Consider the following 17,676-nt stretch of genomic DNA (forward strand, 5'->3'; position numbering starts at 1 on the left):
TTTATTTAGTGTTGGGCATGGAATAATAGCAATTTTTAGTCCCTAATTGTATAGGGACTTTGCAATATGGCCCTTGAACCTCAACTATAAATAGGCTTAACCATTGCTCATTCTAATCATCCCACATTTTCCATTCTCTACTTAAGGCATTGTTCTCTCTCCCTATTTGTAAAGTTTCACTTGTATTTTGGAGTTAAATATATTTGGTAGTGCCCGAGGACGTAGGCAAGATTTGCCGAACCTCGTTAAAATTCTGGTGTTCTTTACTATTTATTTTTCCATATTTTGTGAGTGTGATTGTAGTGATTTATTGTGCTATTAAATTACGATAAAGGGATATTCTAGCTAGGAAAGACTTGGCACTTAAGTGATCCTCGTGATCCACCTCTCTTTCTTGGGAATTGAATTTAGTGTGATTCTTTAGTACAATAATTTTACTCTTTCACACGCTTCCGCGCAATAATTGGTATCAGAGCCAGATTTGTACTTGGAGAATACGACCAGTTACGGTACTATTCACGTATATGACACTATTCACGTTTACGATACTATTTACGTATACAGTACTGTTCACGTATACAGTAGCTGGGATTGAAGAGAAAAATGGCAGCAGCATCGTCATCACAAGGACTACTGTGACAAATGTAAAATTTAAAGTAGAGAAATTTAACGGTACCAATAATTTTGGTATGTGGCAATGTGAGATCCTGAATGTCTTATGTCAGCAAGAGTTAGATATAGCCCTTGAAGAAAAACCTGACAAGATGGATGATAAGGAGTGGGCCAAAATCAATAGACAAGCGTATGGTACAATCCGATAATATTTGGCCAAAGAGCAGAAGTAGTCTGTTATGAGGGAGACATCAGCGAAGAAGTTATGGATACACTGGAAGAAAAGTTTCTAACGAAAAGTCTTGAAAATAGGCTTTATATGAAAAAGAAACTTTATCGATTCACGTATGCACCCGGTATGTCGATGAATGACCATGTGAACTCATTCAATAAAATTTTAGCAGACTTACTAAATTTGGATGATAAATTTAAAGATGAAGACAATGCATTATTGTTGTTGAATTCCTTTCCTAATGAATATGATCATCTTACCACCATATTGCTTCATGGGAAGGACACGATCACATTTGATGCAGTTTGTAGTGAGTTGTATAGATCTGAGACTCGAAAGAAAGATAAAAGAGATCACAGAGATACAACTGCAGAAGTCTTAACAGTAAGAGGTCGTTCACACAACAACAAATCTGGTAGAAGGGAAAAGTCCAAAGGGAGACCCGCCAAAGATGATTGTGCCTTTTGCCGTAAAAAAGGGCATTGAAAAAAGAATTGTCCTAAGCTACAAAAGGGCAAGGCTATTTCTAATGCATGTGTAGCAGAGCATGATAGGAGTCAGACTTTGGCTTGGTTGGCATGGCAATGACATGTCAAACGGATGAGTGAATTTTGGATTCAGAATGTACTTACCATGTGTCCTAATAAGGACTGGTTTTCTAGTCTTAAAGAGTTAGAAGGTGGAATTGTTCTTATGGGCAATAATAGTGCTTGTCAGACAATGGGAGTGGGTACAGTCCAATTGAAGAATCACGATGGCTCAATCCAAGTCTTGACAGATGTTCGCTACATACCTAGCCTGAAGAAAAATCTCATCTCATTAGGGGCCCTAGAATCTAAAGGGCTCACAATCACTTTAAGAGATGGATTACTAAAAGTAGTAGCTGGGCAATTGACGGTGATGAAAGGCACAAGAAGAAATAACTTTTACTTTTTAAATGGAAGTACAATTATTGGATCAACATCAACAGTTTTCACAAAAGATGTAGATTCAGAGGCTACCAGATTATGGCATATGCGATTGGGACATGCTGGTGAAAAAGCTTTGCAGACATTGGCGAAGTAAGGCCTGTTGAAAGGTGCAAATTCTTGCAAAATAGAATTCTATGAACATTGTGTTCTGGGCAAGCAGAAGAGGGTAAAATTTGTCTTCAGAAGATCAAGACTGCAGATAATCCCGCAGATATGATGACCAAGGTAGTAACAGCAACCAAGTTCGAACACTGTTTGAACTTGATTAATATCCTGCAAGTTTAACAGTTGAAGAAGGCACTATCAAGTATTGTTGTCAAAGGCAGAAAGAATTGTATGAAGATAAGATTATCCTAATCAAATCTTCAAGGTGGAGATTATTAGAATATATCCATTCCTTGCCCATACCTTTCCCATACCTACCCATACCTTGGAAAGGTCAAAGTTATGGGCACCAAATTTTTATTTAGTGTTGGGCATGGAATAATAGCAATTTTTAGTCCCTAATTGTATAGGAACTTTGCAAAGTGGCCCTTGAACCTCAACTATAAATAGGCCTAACCATTGCTCATTCTAATCATCCCACATTTGCCATTCTCTACTTAAGGCATTGTTCTCTCTCCCTATTTATAAAGTTTCACTTGTATTTTGGAGTGAAATATATTTGGTAGTGCCCGAGGATGTAGGCAAGATTTGTCGAACCTCGTTAAAATTCTGGCATTCTTTATTATTTATATTTCCATATTTTGTGAGTGTGATTGTAGTGATTTATTGTGCCATTAAATTACGATAATGAGATATTCTGGCTAGGAAAGACTTGGTACTTAAGTGATCCACCTCTCTTTCTTAAGAATTGAACTTAGTGTGATTTTTTAGTACAATAATTTTACTCTTTCACACGCTTCCGCGCAACGATTGGTATTAGTGCCAGATTCGTACTTGGGGAATACGACCATTTATAGCACTATTCACATATACAACACTATTCACGTATACGACACTATTTACGTATACAGTACTATTCACGTATACAGTAGTTGGGATTGAGGAGAAAAATGACAGCAGCATCGTCATCAGCAAGGACTACTGTGACATGCAAAATTTGAAGTAGAGAAATTTGAACGTACCAATAATTTTGGTATGTGGTAATGTTAGATCCTGGATGTCTTATGTCAGTAAGAACTAGATATAGCCATTGAAGAAAAACCTGACAAGATGGATGACAAGGAGTGGGCCAAGATCAATAGACAGGCGTGTGGTACAATCCGCCTATGTTTGGCCAAATAGCAGAAGTACTCTGTCATGAGGGAGACATCAGCGAAGTTATGGGATACACTGGAAGAAAAGTTTCTAACAAAAAGTCTTGAAAATAGGCTTTATATGAAAAAGAAACTTTATCAATTCACGTATGCACCCAGTACATCGATGAATGACCATGTGAACTCATTCAATAAAATTTTAGCAGACTTGCTAAATTTGGATGAGAAATTTGAAGATGAAGACAATGTATTATTGTTGTTGAATTCCCTTCCTGATGAATACGATCATCTTACCACCACATTGCTTCTTGGGAAAGACACAATCACATTTGATGCAGTCTGTAGTGCGTTGTATAGATCTGAGACTCGAAAGAAAGATAAAAGAGATCACAGAGATACAACTGCAGAAGTCTTAACAGTAAGAGATCGTTCACACAACAGCAAATCTGGTAGAAGGGGAAAGTCCAAAGGGAGACCCGCCAAAGATGAATGTGCCTTTTGCCATTAAAAAGGGCATTGGAAAAAGAATTGTCCTAAGCTACAAAAGGGCAAGGCTATCATGCACGTACAAAGCATATCGACGTACGATTCCTTGCCCATACCTACCCATACCTTGAAAAGGTCAAAGTTATGGGCACCAAATATTTATTTTGTGTTGGGCATGGAAAAATAGCAATTTTTGATCCCTAATTATATAGGGACTTTGCAAGGTGGCCCTTGAACCTCAACTATAAATAGGCCTGACCATTGCTCATTCTAATCATCCCACATTTTCCATTCTCTACTTAAGGCATTGTTCTCTCTCCCTATTTGTAAAGTTTCACTTGTATTTTGGAGTGAAATATATTTGGTAGTGCCCGAGGACGTAGGCAAGATTTACCGAACCTCGTTAAAATTCTGGTGTTCTTTACTATTTATTTTTCCATATTTTGTGAGTGTGAAAAGAGTAAAATTATTTTACTAAAAAATCACACTAAGTTCAATTCCCAAGAAAGAGAGGTGGATCACGAGGATCACTTAAGTACCAAGTCTTTCCTAGCTAGAATATCCCTTTATCGTAATTTAATAGCACAATAAATCACTACAATCACACTCACAAAATATGGAAAAATAAATAGTAAAGTACACCAGAATTTTAACGAGGTTCGGCAAATCTTGCCTACGTCCTCGGGCACTACCAAATATATGTCACTCCAAAATACAAGTGAAACTTTAGAAATAGGGAGAGAGAACAATGCCTTAAGTAGAGAATGGCAAATGTGGGATGATTAGAATGAGTAATGGTTAGGCTTATTTATAGTTGAGGTTCAAGGGCCACCTTGCAAAGTCCCTATACAATTAGAGACTAAAAATTGCTATTATTCCATGCCCAACACTAAATAAATATTTGGTGCCCATAACTTTGACCTTTCCAAGGTATGGGTAGGTATGGGAAAGGTATGGGCAAGGAATGGGTATATTCTAATAATCTCCACATTGAAGATTTGATTAGGATAATCTTATCTTCATACAATTCTTTTTGCCTTTGACAACAATACTTGATAGTGCCTTCTTCAACTGTTAAACTTGCAGGATATTGATCAAGTTCAAACAATGTTCGAACTTAGTTGCTGTTACTACCTTGGTCATCATATCTGCGGGATTATCTGCAGTCTTGATCTTCTGAAGACAAATTTTTCCCTCTTCAATAATTTCCCGCACAAAATGGAATCGTACGTCGATATGCTTTGTACGTGCATGATAGACTTGATTCATTGCTAAATGAATAGTACTTTGACTATCACAATACACGTTAATATGCTCCTGAACCAACCCTAAGGTTTTAGCCATACCTTGTAACCAAATAGCCTCCTTTACAGCCTCTGTTACAGCCATGTACTCGGCTTCTGTGGTTGACAGCGCAACTGTAGACTGTAATGTAGACTTCCAACTTATTGGTCCTCCAGCAAGTGTAAACACATAACCGGTGGTTGATCTTCGCTTGTCCAAATCATCGGCATAGTCAGAATCAACGTACCCAATAAAACCTTTACCAAGTGTATTATCCTACTTGAACAGTAATCCAACATCCACGGTCTTCTGAATATACCGTAGAATCCATTTCACAGCTTGCCAATGTCCTTTTCCAGGATTATGCATATACCTGCTCACTATACTAACTGCCTGTGAAATGTCGGGTCTTGTACACACCATTGCATACATCAAGCTACCCACTGTATTAGAATACGGAACTTGCAACATGTATTCTCGTTCCGTATTCGTCGAAGGAGATAGTTGTGCAGAAAACTTGAAATAAGAAGCCAACGGGGTACTTACAGGTTTTGTCTGCTCGTTGATGCCAAAATGCTGTAGTACCTTCTTCAAATACTGCTTCTGAGACAAGCTAACTCTATCATGAGCTCTATCTCTCCATATTTTCATGCCGAGAATCTTTTTAGCTTCTCCTAGATCTTTCATCTCAAACTCGAGATTGAGTTGAGTCTTCAATCTTTCAATCTCAACTTTGCTCTTAGATGCTATTAGCATATCATCAACATATAAGAGCAAGTATATGAAAGTTCTTTCTTGTAGCTTCTGAAAATACACGCAATGATCAAATTTACTTCTTGTGTACCTTTGCCTTTTCATGAACTGACCAAGTCGCTTGTACCACTGCCTCGAAGATTGCTTTAATCCATAAAGCGACTTTGTCAGTCTGCAAACCCAATTTTTCTTTTCCAACAACCTTGAATCCATCTGGCTGAGTCATATAGATTTCCTCTTCTAAATCACCGTGTAAAAACGCGATCTTCATATCAAGCTGAACTAGTTTAAGATCATATTGTGCAACTAAGGCTAGCAAAATCTGAATAGACGAATGCTTCACAACTGGAGAAAACACTTCATTGTAGTCTATTCCTTCTTTCTGAGCGTAACCCTTTGCTACCAATCTAGCATTGTATCGAATTTCATTTTTATCAGGAAATCCTTCCTTTTTTGCATATACTTATTTGCATCCAATTGCCTTCTTTCCCTTGGGTAGTGTCACCAACTCCCAGGTCCTATTTTTATTGAAAGACTGCATTTCTTTATTCATTGCTTGCTTCCACTTTACACCATCAGGGTTACTTATTGCTTCTGTGTAAGTAGAAAAAACATCATCTGCAATTGGAAGTGCATAGGCCACTATATCATCAAAGCGAATAGGCTTACGAATCTCTCTTCTTGGCCTCCTATATGCAATTGAATCTTGTTGCTGTAGAGGTTCTTAGGTAGGAACCTCTTCATCATTTGTCCCTTCAATATTAACTGGATCATCGTTAACCTTTTCCAGCTCCACCTGCTGCAAAGTACTACTAGTTTTGTCATTCTTTTGTTAATCATTGTACTTTAACATTGTTGATTCATCAAAAGTCACATCTCTACTGAAAACAATCTTCCTTGTATCATGACACCAGAGACGGTATCCTTTTACTCCATCAGTTATACCCAAGAATAATGCTTTTTTTGCTCTTGGGTCTAACTTAAATTCTTTTACATGATAATATGCAGTGGAACCAAATACATGTAAATAATCATAATCAGTAGCAAATTTACCAGTGCACATCTCCATAGGAGTTTTTCCATTTATTACAGCTGATGGCAAATGGTTAATTAGATAGCACGCATATGTAACTGCCTCAACCCAAAATTCCTTGCCTAATCCAGTATTGGACAACATACATCGAACTTTCTCCAGTATAGGTCGATTCATGCGTTTTGCCACCCCATTCTGTTGTGGTGTATCCCGAACAGTGAAGTGTCGCACAATGCCCTCATCTTGACATACTTGTAAAAATGGATCATTTTTGTACTTAGTGCCATTATCTTATTGAAGTCGTTTGACCTTTCAACCAGTCTGAGTCTCCACTATCTTTTTTCATTTCAGAAATGCATCCAAAATTTTATTTTTTCTTTTCATTAGATACACCCATACTTTTCTTGAATAATCATCAACAAAAGTAACAAAATAGTGCATGAACACAATGTTCACAGAATTCCATTTTGCAAGAACTTACACCTTTTAACAAACCTTGCTTCGCCAATGTCTGCAAAGCTTTTTCACCAGCATGTCCCAAACTCATATACCATAATCTGGTAGCCTCTGAATCTACATCTTTTGTAGAAACTGTTGATGTTGATCCAATAACTGTACTTCCATTTAAAAAGTACAAGTTATTTCTTATTATGCCTTTCATCACCATCAATTGCCTAGCTACTACTTTTAGTAATCCATCTCTCAAAGTGATTGTGAGCCCTTTAGATTCTAGGGCCCCTAATGAGATGAGATTTTTCTTCAGGCTAGGTACGTAGCGAACATCTGTCAAGACTTGGATTGAGCCATCGTGATTCTTCAATTGGACTGTACCCACTCCCATTGTCTGACAAGCACTATTGTTGCCCATAAGAACAATTCCACCTTCTAACTCTTTAAGACTAGAAAACCAGTCCTTATTAGGACACATGGTAAGTACATCCTAAATCCAAAATCCACTCATCCGTTTGACATGCCATTGCCATGCCAACCAAGCTAAAGTCTGACTCCTCATCATGCTCCGCTACACATGCATTAGAAATAACCTTGCCCTTTTGTAACTTAGGACAATTCTTTTTTCGATGCCCTTTTTCACGGCAAAAAGCATATTCATCTTTGGCAGGTCTCCTTTTGGACTTTCCCCTTCTACTAGATTTGTTGCTGTGTGAACGACCTCTTACTGTTAAGACTTCTGCAGTTGTATCTCTGTGATCTCTTTTATCTTTCTTTCGAGTCTCAGATCTATACAACGCACTACAGACTGCATCAAATGTGATCGTGTCCTTCCCATGAAGCAATGTGGTGGTAAGATGATCATATTCATCAGGAAGGGAATTCAACAACAATAATGCCTTGTCTTCATCTTCAAATTTCTCATCCAAATTTAACAAGTCTGCTAAAATTTTATTGAATGAGTTCACATGATCATTCATCGACATACCGAGTGCATACGTGAATCGATAAAGTTTCTTTTTCATATAAAGCCTATTTTCAAGACTTTTCATTAGAGACTTTTCTTCCAGTGTATCCCATAATTTCCTCGCTAATGTCTCCCTCATGACAGAGTACTGCTCTTTGGCCAAACATAGGCGGATTGTACCACATGTCTATCTATTGATCTTGGCCCACTCATTGTCATCCATCTTGTCAGGTTTTTCTTCAAGGGCTATATCTAGCTCTTCTGACATAAAACATCTAGGATCTCACATTGCCACATACCAAAATTAGTGATACTGTCAAATTTCTCTACTTCAAATTTTGCATTTGTCACAGTAGTCTTTACTGATGACGATGCTGCTGCCATTTTTCTCCTCAATTCCAACTATTGTATATGTGAATAGTACTGTATACATAAATAGTGCCATATACGTGAATAGTGTCATAAATGGTCGTATTCCTCAAGTACGAATCTGGCTCTGATCAATTATTGCGCGGAAGCGTGTGAAAGAGTAAAATTATTGTACTAAAAAATCACACTAAGTTCAATTCCCAGAAAAGAGGTAGATCACGAGGATCACTTAAGTACCAAGTCTTTCCTAGCTAGAATATCCCTTTATTGTAATTTAATAGCACAATAAATCACAACAATCACACTCACAAAATATGGAAAAATAAATAGTAAAGAACACCAGAATTTTAACGAGGTTCGGCAAATCTTGCCTACGTCCTCGAGCACTACCAAATATATTTCACTCCAAAATACAAGTGAAACTTTACAAATAGGAAGAGAGAACAATGCCTTAAGTAGAGAATGGCAAATGTGGGATGATTAGAATGAGCAATGGTTAAGCCTATTTATAGTTGAGGTTCAAGGGCCACCTTGCAAAGTCCCTATACAATTAGGGACCAAAAATTACACTAAATAAATATTTGGTGCCCATAACTTTGACCTTTCCAAGGTATGGGCAAAGAATGGGCAAGGACTGGGTATATTCTAATAAAACAAGAGATGTCTGAAAATGTGCGTAGAACTTGAAGAAAAAAACAAAAATCAGAAAAAACATTGTTACTTCCAGTCATAATGAATCTTTTATCAGTTGAACTGGTTTACTTCCAGTCACTGAATCCCATCTCTTCTAACCGGACCCAATTGATTCTTTTTCATCACTCACCAAAACAACCAAAGAGTAATGAGGAAAAAGAAACCCAACCCCCAAGAATTTAGCCAATTACCAGCAATAAGAAAATTTACTACTGCGCTACATCTAGGATGAGCTAAGCAGATCCAGGGGCTAACAACTAAATACTCATTCATGTTTAAATCAAACACCTCACAATAATATAATGTTCACGATTCATAGTCTCTTCATGTCAAAAAATTTAATCGAAAGAAAAGTAAAATTCAAAGTAAAGCTTCCGTTATCTCATCTTTTAGTTCTTTGGTGAAACCTTTTCCTTAGTTTTCTGAATCTTCAAAACCTTCTTCACTATCTTCTGTTCTTCAACCAAAAAGGCTCGAATGATCCTATAAAAAGCAATTGACATTTCCGTAGATTATTCATCAAGTGTTAAGATCAAAATAATTCACATTTGAAGCATCTGTCATTGTCTCAAAAAGAAGAAAAATTACTAAGGCATGAACTAAATATCGAAATTAATATTATTTGCGAATAGATCAAAGCACACCTTTCCCTGACTGCACTGCCAGATAACACACCACCATAGGCACGGTTCACAGTCCTCCTGTTCCTAGGTAACCTAGACCTCTTGTATTCCGCAGGTCTCCAGTGAGGAATCTGCACATTGAGCAATACCAAATACATCAGGAAGATTTCTAACTTCATCTAGTAGTCAGCCAATTACTTCCAGCACTAAATTTTAATTAGCTTTGATTAGAAAAACAATTAACAACTGATTAGCATGGTATATTGTCAGTAGTCTTGGCAATATTAGACACAACACTCAGATAAAAAAATTTGACAAAACACGAACACAACACGGATAGATGAGTTTCTCAAAATCTATATAATACAAATTACTGATGTATCAAAATAGTATTACAAATTATTATGATACCTAAAAAAATGCCCAAACAAGACATGGAAACACGAATCGTCAGATCTTATTATAATCATCAGCATTCAAAGCAATTCATCCAAAAGATAACAACTTATCAATTCAAAATCTATTAGCTATTACAAGTCTAAAAGCATTATTTTCATTTTCCTTCCCTAACACTAATGCAAGTAAACTTCTGATGATAAAAAAGAAGCTAAAATTTCATACACAGCTAGAGCCAGAAGCTAAAAGTTAATGGGTTATTTAGAAAATGCAAAAAGAACAAACCCCTTGGATTCGTTTGCCAGTAACTGGACATTTGGGTCCGCTAGCTCTCTTCTTAGTTGTCTGGTAGACAAGTTTTCCACCTTAAAATTTCAGCCAATGTCAACAAAAATAAGCAGAGTTTTATAAAACAAGAATAAATGAATTCATCAATATGTAAAAACAAAACCATTGAAGAAGTATAAAATTACCAGGAGTTTTGACGACCCGGTGCTGGTTGGACTTGGTGGCATAGCTATGGCGGGTCCGGTATGTCAGCCGTTGAACCATTTTTCTTCGCCTTCTTTGATATTCTCTCTGTGGATGGAGGCGGAGACCGGAAGCGTTTTGGGTAATAGTGAAGATAGCAAAAAAAAGCTTTGGGATTGAATGACAAAGGATGCCCTAAATCTGACGGCTAGATTATCTTTTCTATTAACGGTTGAGATTTTGTATCCTTCGCTACTTTACTATTGTTTATTTACTTTTAGGTTAAAATCTCTCATAAGTCCCTATATTTTTTATAAATTTTAATTTTAATTTTTATATTTTTATTTTTAAGAATTTAATTTTTTTATTTTTAAGATTTAAAAAATTCAGTCAAATTTATTGATGTGACATTTTAGAATAAAAAAACAATCACTTGCTAGTCATTTAATTAAAAATAATAGACTTTGTAATAAACTTGAATTTAATAAAATAATTTTAACATTGTTTACCAGTTGGACTTGAAAAGTAGAAAAATTGAATTTATAAAAATAACAGTTCCAAATTTTTAAAAAGTATAAATTAAAGTTTTTTAGATAAAGATTTTAAAAAAAAGGTAGGTTATTTTATTTTATTTTAAATTCATTTCTTTTCAAAGAGCTTGCATGTAGTCTTCAAAAATGTCAGCGTTGCTAAAAGTAATGCATTTGTGGCCGTTATGGTGGATTCGCCGTTGGGTTTCTGTCAGTTGATGCGTGATATTCGTAACAGGTTTTAAAGATTTATAAATGAAACGTTCTTGAGTCTAACTTATTATCACGATTAAGGCAAGTGTACCTATCGAACAGTAGTATAGTTCAGCAAGACCGGATTGTCGAACCCAAAGGAACTGCGAGTACTAGTATTTACTTCCTTTTTATTATCTAGCCTAAAATTTAAGAGGTTTGGTTGTCTAAACTAATTACTAACTAAGAATGCACAAAAAGAAAAACTTGGGAAAATACTTTTGGGAAAATTCGATTGATTGAGACAATACCTAAAGACAAATCCACCTAGACTTTACTTGTTATTTGATTCTGAATCAGACGATTTATTCATTTGACTTAATCCGTAGAAATCCTTAAGTTATATTATTATCTCTCTCGAGACGAATAATGTCTAACCCTAGGTTGAATAATTGATATCTCTTTCTAATTAACACCCTAGAATTGCATTAACTCGATCTATGGATTCTCTTATTAGGTTTCACCCTAATCCGAAAAAATCTTGTCACCCTATCTCTAAGCGCGCAATCAACTCTGCTTAATTATGACAAATTTACTCTTAGACAGGGTCTATTCCTCCTCTGAATAAGAGCTTAACTTGAATCAATATCCTGGAATATCAAAACAAGAATTAAGAACACATAATTAAGAACAAGTCAAATATTTATCATACGATTCAGATAATAATAACAAGATATGTCTTAGGTTTCATTCCCCTTAGGTATTTAGGGGTTTAGTTCATACTTATGAAAGAAAACATCTCAAAAGCAGAAAGATAACAAAACATAAGAAAACCCAAAACTCTTGAAGGAACTTGAAGGGAGATCTCCAGTCTTGATGATGAATCCGGCTCTTGAGATGGATCAAACTGCTTTCTTGAGTAATTCATTGCTTCCTCCTCTGCATCCCCTTTTCTAAGTGCCTCATCAAGTGTTTAAATAGGCTTTGGAATGCCTAAGAGCCCTCAAAATTGGCCTTTTTCGAATTAGATTAAACTTGGGTTCGGCAGGGACACGCCCGTGTGAGACGCCCGTGTGCGATTACTGAAGGCCGTGGTCAAGACTGTTAAATGGGCACAGGCGTGTGATCCACTCGTGTAAGTCGTCCTTCGATCCTGCCAAATTGACACGATCGTGTGACACGCCCGTGTGAGGAAGTCTAGGCCGTGTTGTTTTCCCATGTGGGTCTATTTTCTCCGTTTTCGGCTTGTTTCTCGCTCTTTTTACTCTCCTATGCTTTCCTAAGTATAAAACATAAAATTAAAGGATTAGGAGCATCGAATTCACCAAATCTAAGGAGAAACCATCCATAAATGCGTTAGGCACGGGGTAAAAATATGTATAAATTACGGTTTATCAAATGCCCCCACAGTTAAGCATTTGCTTATCCTCAAGCAAAACCCTCAACTCACAATCAAAATAAATTATTCTTAACTTATAATTCCTATTAATAATATCTCAAAATAATCCATAAGTAATCATACATTGAGAGTTTGACTGAAAGAATATCAAAGTTCCAAAATATTCCAAGTTGAGTATTTTATCATGAAAGCATAGGTGTCTCCCCTTATCTAAGTAATTACCTTCGACTCAAAAAATCACAGAGTTTCACATCCTCACTAAAGATTCACTCAAATCACTCGAGGTGTTTAAGGACAATACATGAAGCATTCAATAGTCAATAATGAAAAGTTATTACCATAGGCTTGTATGAAAAACAAATCTCCACCACTATATATTGAAATGAACATCAATCAAAAGGTCTTTAAAATGTTGTAACATGGCTTTGGTTAGGGGGTGTGGTCACAAGCTGAAAGAAAAGGTTAGAATCGAGATTGAATTGGAAAATTGCCTAACTAGAAAAAGTAATTAAACATCAATTGAGTACAAGTGAGCTTCTTCTCAAAAGATGGAATTTAGATACTGCGGCTCAACAATACCGAATTACTACTAATATATAAATATGAATTTTTTTATTTATTTAAGAACAAGTCAAATACATAGAAGAGCAAAGCATAGCTAAGCAATTAGTTCAACTCAAATCTCGATAAAAATAGGGATCAAATTAGGGGATTTCAACAATAATGGTTTATAGGTTAATATTGAGGGTAAATCAATTAATAGCCTGTTAGGCTCAAAGGGGTTTACTAAGGGTTAATTATGAAAGTAGGCTTTTGTGGAGTGAATGAGTTAAACCTAAGTGCCTTTATCATTTTGACATATCAAATCAAATGGTGTGGTCTTGACATGCATAGTCAAGCAAGTTCTAGAATAACAATTCAATACTGACGCACTCAAAGCAACAATAAAAGTGAGCATGAAAGAAATTGTAGATGCTCTAAAGGTTCAAAATCTCACAAAGATTACGACTTTTTGATGTTTAAACCTGTGAATTTCAACTCAAGATAATACCTAAAATTGGGATTAAATTCAAAAGTCAATTTATCATGCTTGATTCTTTAATATCATAAAGTTTAACCAATCAATGCATGAATGCCTAAGTTTTAATTCAAGACATATCAATAAAAATCATAAATTAATCAAAATTCATTTTAATCATGGCATGAGAATATCACATGAGAATAAGACACAATTCAGGGATTTCTAATAACGATATGAAAGACCCCCCACACTTAAGATGTACATTGCCTTCAATGTACAAAGATAGATATATTGAAAAAGATAGATTGATAATCATAAGATAGGGAGAGAAGTGAAACTTCCTGAAGGATGAATGAACTCCTTGAATTGGGGTTATGGAGAATAATCGACCAAAGCAATGATGAGGGTGAAGGAGGATACTCCGGTGTTGGTAGAGGTTGGGTTCCACAAATGCTACGCCAAAAGAATATTATATCTCAAGTTGGCTATAGTCGTGGTCGAACAGGGCGTGAAAGTCGTGGAGAACCTTTCTCAGTGGAGTTTCAAGTTCCTGAGTAATGTAAGCTTTGGAGCTCTTTATAACTGTGATAGAATCAGTAACTCTTTTAAGAAATATATAAGGAAGAATAAGTACTTGTAATGAATTAGCCGAAATTAAAAATTGTAAAATAATAATTATAAAACCTAATAAAAATAAGGTGAAAGGAAAAGAAAAACTAGTCTTAAACGAACATAAAAGGAAAAACATAAAATAATAAATAAAAGTTTTTAAACATCTTCATCACCAGATGGTTCGTGAGGTAGGGGTGGCGATGAGATGTGGAAGTGCTGACAAATCTGCTATAGAATAGTATCAATGTTATCGAAGCGCCGAAAACACTGCTGCTCGAATCGAGTAAGCCGCTCAGAAATGTCAATGTATGAAGCTGCCACATGAACTAAATGATGAGGAAGATGTGGCTGAGACGGTGGGTCCTCGTGATGTGGAGGGACATTATTAGTAATGTCTTCGGGGTCTACTTCATCAGGGATTTTTGGGGAGGGAGATGATGAATAGTGAGGGGTTTTTATAGATTTTGGGGCACACGACCGTGGGACACGCCTGTGTGTTTCGCGAATTTTAAATTTGGGCGTATCTGACATTCGGCCCACGCCCGTGTTGCTCGGGTGTGTGAGTGCACACGACGGTGTTGCACAGCCGTGTCTCGCTTCGTTCGCTTCTCTCACGCCCGTGTTAACTTGACAGGTTCACCCATGGGTGATAGTCACGGGAGTGTCGCACACCCGTACTAGTTTGATATTTCACCCACGGTTTCAAGGCACGAGCGTGTCAAGCGCCTCTATTGTTTTGGCAGGTTCGCCCACGGCCATGTCGCATGGCCGTGGCGACTTTATCGCTCCCGTGTTGGAAAAATTTTACCTTGTTTTTGCACGGCCTAAGGCATGCCCGTGTGTCTGGCTGTGTGGTATTTAGAGAGTCTGTGTACCATGATTCGGTTAGTATGTTAGATGTTAAAAACTTAAATTTAAAGAACTTAATACTGTTAGTGCTCAGGTTGCCTTTCGAGAAGTGCTTATTTATAGTCTAAGCTCGACTTACTTTTCTGGTGCGTGATTATGGTGAATCAAGGAGTTTACACTCCTCATCTCTGCTATCAATTTTATCAACATAAGGTTTAAGACAAGTATCATTTACCTTGAACGTGCCAAATTTAGAGTGGTTTACCTCGACCGTACCAAATGAAAAAATACCAATTACCATAAGAGGGGTTTCTTCATTTGGTTCACAAGTGGCGATTCGATGATTTGCTGCATCAAGTAATACTTTGTCTCCAACTTTAAGTTGATTTTCGGAGAAATTAAGCTCCTCATGGCGTGGTTTTGGTTTATCGTGTTTTCTCAGTTTATGTGTCTGCTATTCATCTAGCTCCTCGATTTGTAACATTCGTTCTTCATGGGTAGGTTCTTTGTTGTTGCTTGGCTTATGTATGTTCTTCGAACCTATTTTCTGCAAAGAAGGTTGTACTATATGGTTAGTTTTAGCCAAATGATTTGTACAGTCACCTTCAATTTTTGATGTGTTATTTGAATTACGGGCTTGAAGGGTGATTGTTTCATCTTCCACACGAAGTGTGAGTTCACCTATGCCAATGTCAATAATTGTTCTGGCGGTTGCTACAAAGGGCCTTCCTAAAATTAAGGGGACGTTGCTATCCTCATTTATGTCTAGAACAACGAAATCAACTGGGAATATAAATTTGTCGATTTTAACGAGTACATCTTCAATAATACCCCTAGGAAATCTGATAGTTTTATCTGCTAATTGAATGCTCATCCTAGTTTGTTTGGGTTTCCCTAGACCTAGTTGTTTAAATAATTTGTAAGGCATAACATTGATACTAGCCCCTAAACCAGCCAACGCATTATTAAAATCTAAACTACCAATTAAACAAGGAATTGTAAAACTCTCTGGATCTTTTAGCTTGTTAGGCAGCTTATTCTGTAGAATGGCTGAGGAGACCGCGTTCAGTTCCACATGCGATGCTTCATCTAACTTCCGTTTATTTTCCAGAAGCTCTTTTAAAAACTTAATTGCGTTTGGCATTTGCGAAAGGGCTTCAATAAATGGTAAGTTAATATGTAGTTTTTTTAGAAGTTTAAGGAATTTACCAAATTGTTCATCTAAGCGGTCTTTCCTTGTCGCATTGGGGTATGGCACGCGAGGTTTATATTCTGTAATCACCGGTTTTGGCTTATTGTGGCCAACCTCATCCTTACATATGCTTACCCCCGTTTTTGGCCTTGGTTCTGCAACTAGCCCTTCCTCATCTTGAATGAAAATCGCGTTGAGTTACTCTCTTGGGTTAGATTCAGTGTTGCTTGGTAGGCTACCTTGTAGTCATTCAGAAATCAACTTGACGAGCTGTCCAATCTGAGTTTCGAGCCCTTGGATTGATGCTTGTTGATTTTTGAGTGCTGTCTCGGTATTCTAAAAACGAGTTTTTGACACTGAGATGAATTTTGTTAGCATCTCCTCAAGGTTCAGTTTTTTCTCTTGTTGGTAGGGTGGTTGTTGGAAGCCTGGAGGTGGTGGTCTCTGATTCCCTTGGCTTCTCCATGAAAAATTAGGGTGGTTCCTCCAACCTGCGTTGTAAGTATTGCTATAGGGATTGTTTTGAGATCAAGGATTGTTACCCATGTAATTTAACCGTTCGTTCTCCATGTTGTGACCATAAAGTAGGTATTCTGAACTGCTTGATCCGCCTCCACTTGCTTCGTATTGTATTACTGGGTGAACCTGTGAAGAACTAATGAAATAATCAATTTTCTTATTCAAGAGTCCTACTTGATTAGAGAGCATGGTGACCGTATCGACGTTATAAACGTCGACTGTTTTTGTTGGCTTTGTCATCATGACTTACCACTGATAGTTATTTAATGACATCTCCTCTATAAACTCATAGAGATCTTCAGGTGTCTTATTATTGATGGTTCTGCCAGCAGCTGCGTCAACCATTTGTCGAGTCGAAGGATTCAAGCCATTATGAAAGGTTTGAACCTGTAGCCAAAGCGGTAACCCATGGTGAGGGCATCTTCTCAAGAGGTCCTTGTATCTCTCTCATTCATCGTGTAGTGTTTTTCTAAATCCATCTGCACAAAGAAAGAAATATCATTACGTAATTTAGCCGTTTTAACCGGTGGAAAATATTTTAATAAAAACTTTTCGGTCATTTGTTCCCAAGTAGTGATTGACCCCCGTAGCAACAAGTTCAACCACTGTTTAGCTTTGTTTCTCAATGAAAAAGGGAATAACCGAGACGAATGACGTCATCAGAAAAGCCATTAATTTTAAATGTATCACATAGTTCCAAAAAGTTTACTAAGTGAGCGTTAGGATCCTCGTCCTGTAAACCATCAAACTGAACAAACTGTTG

General features: G+C 36.8%; 1 protein-coding gene and 1 non-coding gene across 2 annotated transcripts; one reads left to right on the forward strand and one right to left on the reverse strand.

Moving 5' to 3' along the window:
• Positions 1–9,360: 9,360 nt before the first annotated feature.
• LOC107941785 (60S ribosomal protein L34-1) lies at positions 9,361–10,776 on the reverse strand. Its single transcript, XM_016875391.2, has 4 exons — positions 10,602–10,776; positions 10,414–10,493; positions 9,754–9,863; positions 9,361–9,592 (listed from the first exon to the last, which is right to left on the reverse strand). Exons 1-4 carry the CDS (start codon positions 10,678–10,680, stop codon positions 9,499–9,501), a joined length of 363 nt encoding a protein of 120 aa, XP_016730880.1. The 5' UTR covers positions 10,681–10,776; the 3' UTR covers positions 9,361–9,498.
• Positions 10,777–17,316: 6,540 nt separating this feature from the next.
• Positions 17,317–17,425, forward strand: LOC121211563 (small nucleolar RNA R71). Its single transcript, XR_005906787.1, has one exon. It is a non-coding gene; the product is annotated as a small nucleolar RNA R71 (small nucleolar RNA).
• Positions 17,426–17,676: the final 251 nt, after the last annotated feature.

This window comes from Gossypium hirsutum, chromosome A12 (assembly GCF_007990345.1).
Source record: "Gossypium hirsutum isolate 1008001.06 chromosome A12, Gossypium_hirsutum_v2.1, whole genome shotgun sequence".
Taxonomy (NCBI): Eukaryota; Viridiplantae; Streptophyta; class Magnoliopsida; order Malvales; family Malvaceae; genus Gossypium; species Gossypium hirsutum.

Bases quoted from the DNA above. Each gene is read 5' to 3' on its own strand.
- LOC107941785 (XM_016875391.2), bottom strand. From the start codon at position 10,680: ATGGTTCAACGGCTGACATACCGGACCCGCCATAGCTATGCCACCAAG. The intron at 10,494-10,601 runs GTAATTTTATAC...TGAAATTTTAAG, and splicing joins CCGGGTCGTCAAAACTCCTG to GTGGAAAACTTGTCTACCAG. The intron at 9,864-10,413 runs GTTTGTTCTTTT...CTCAATGTGCAG, and splicing joins CTGGCAAACGAATCCAAGGG to ATTCCTCACTGGAGACCTGC.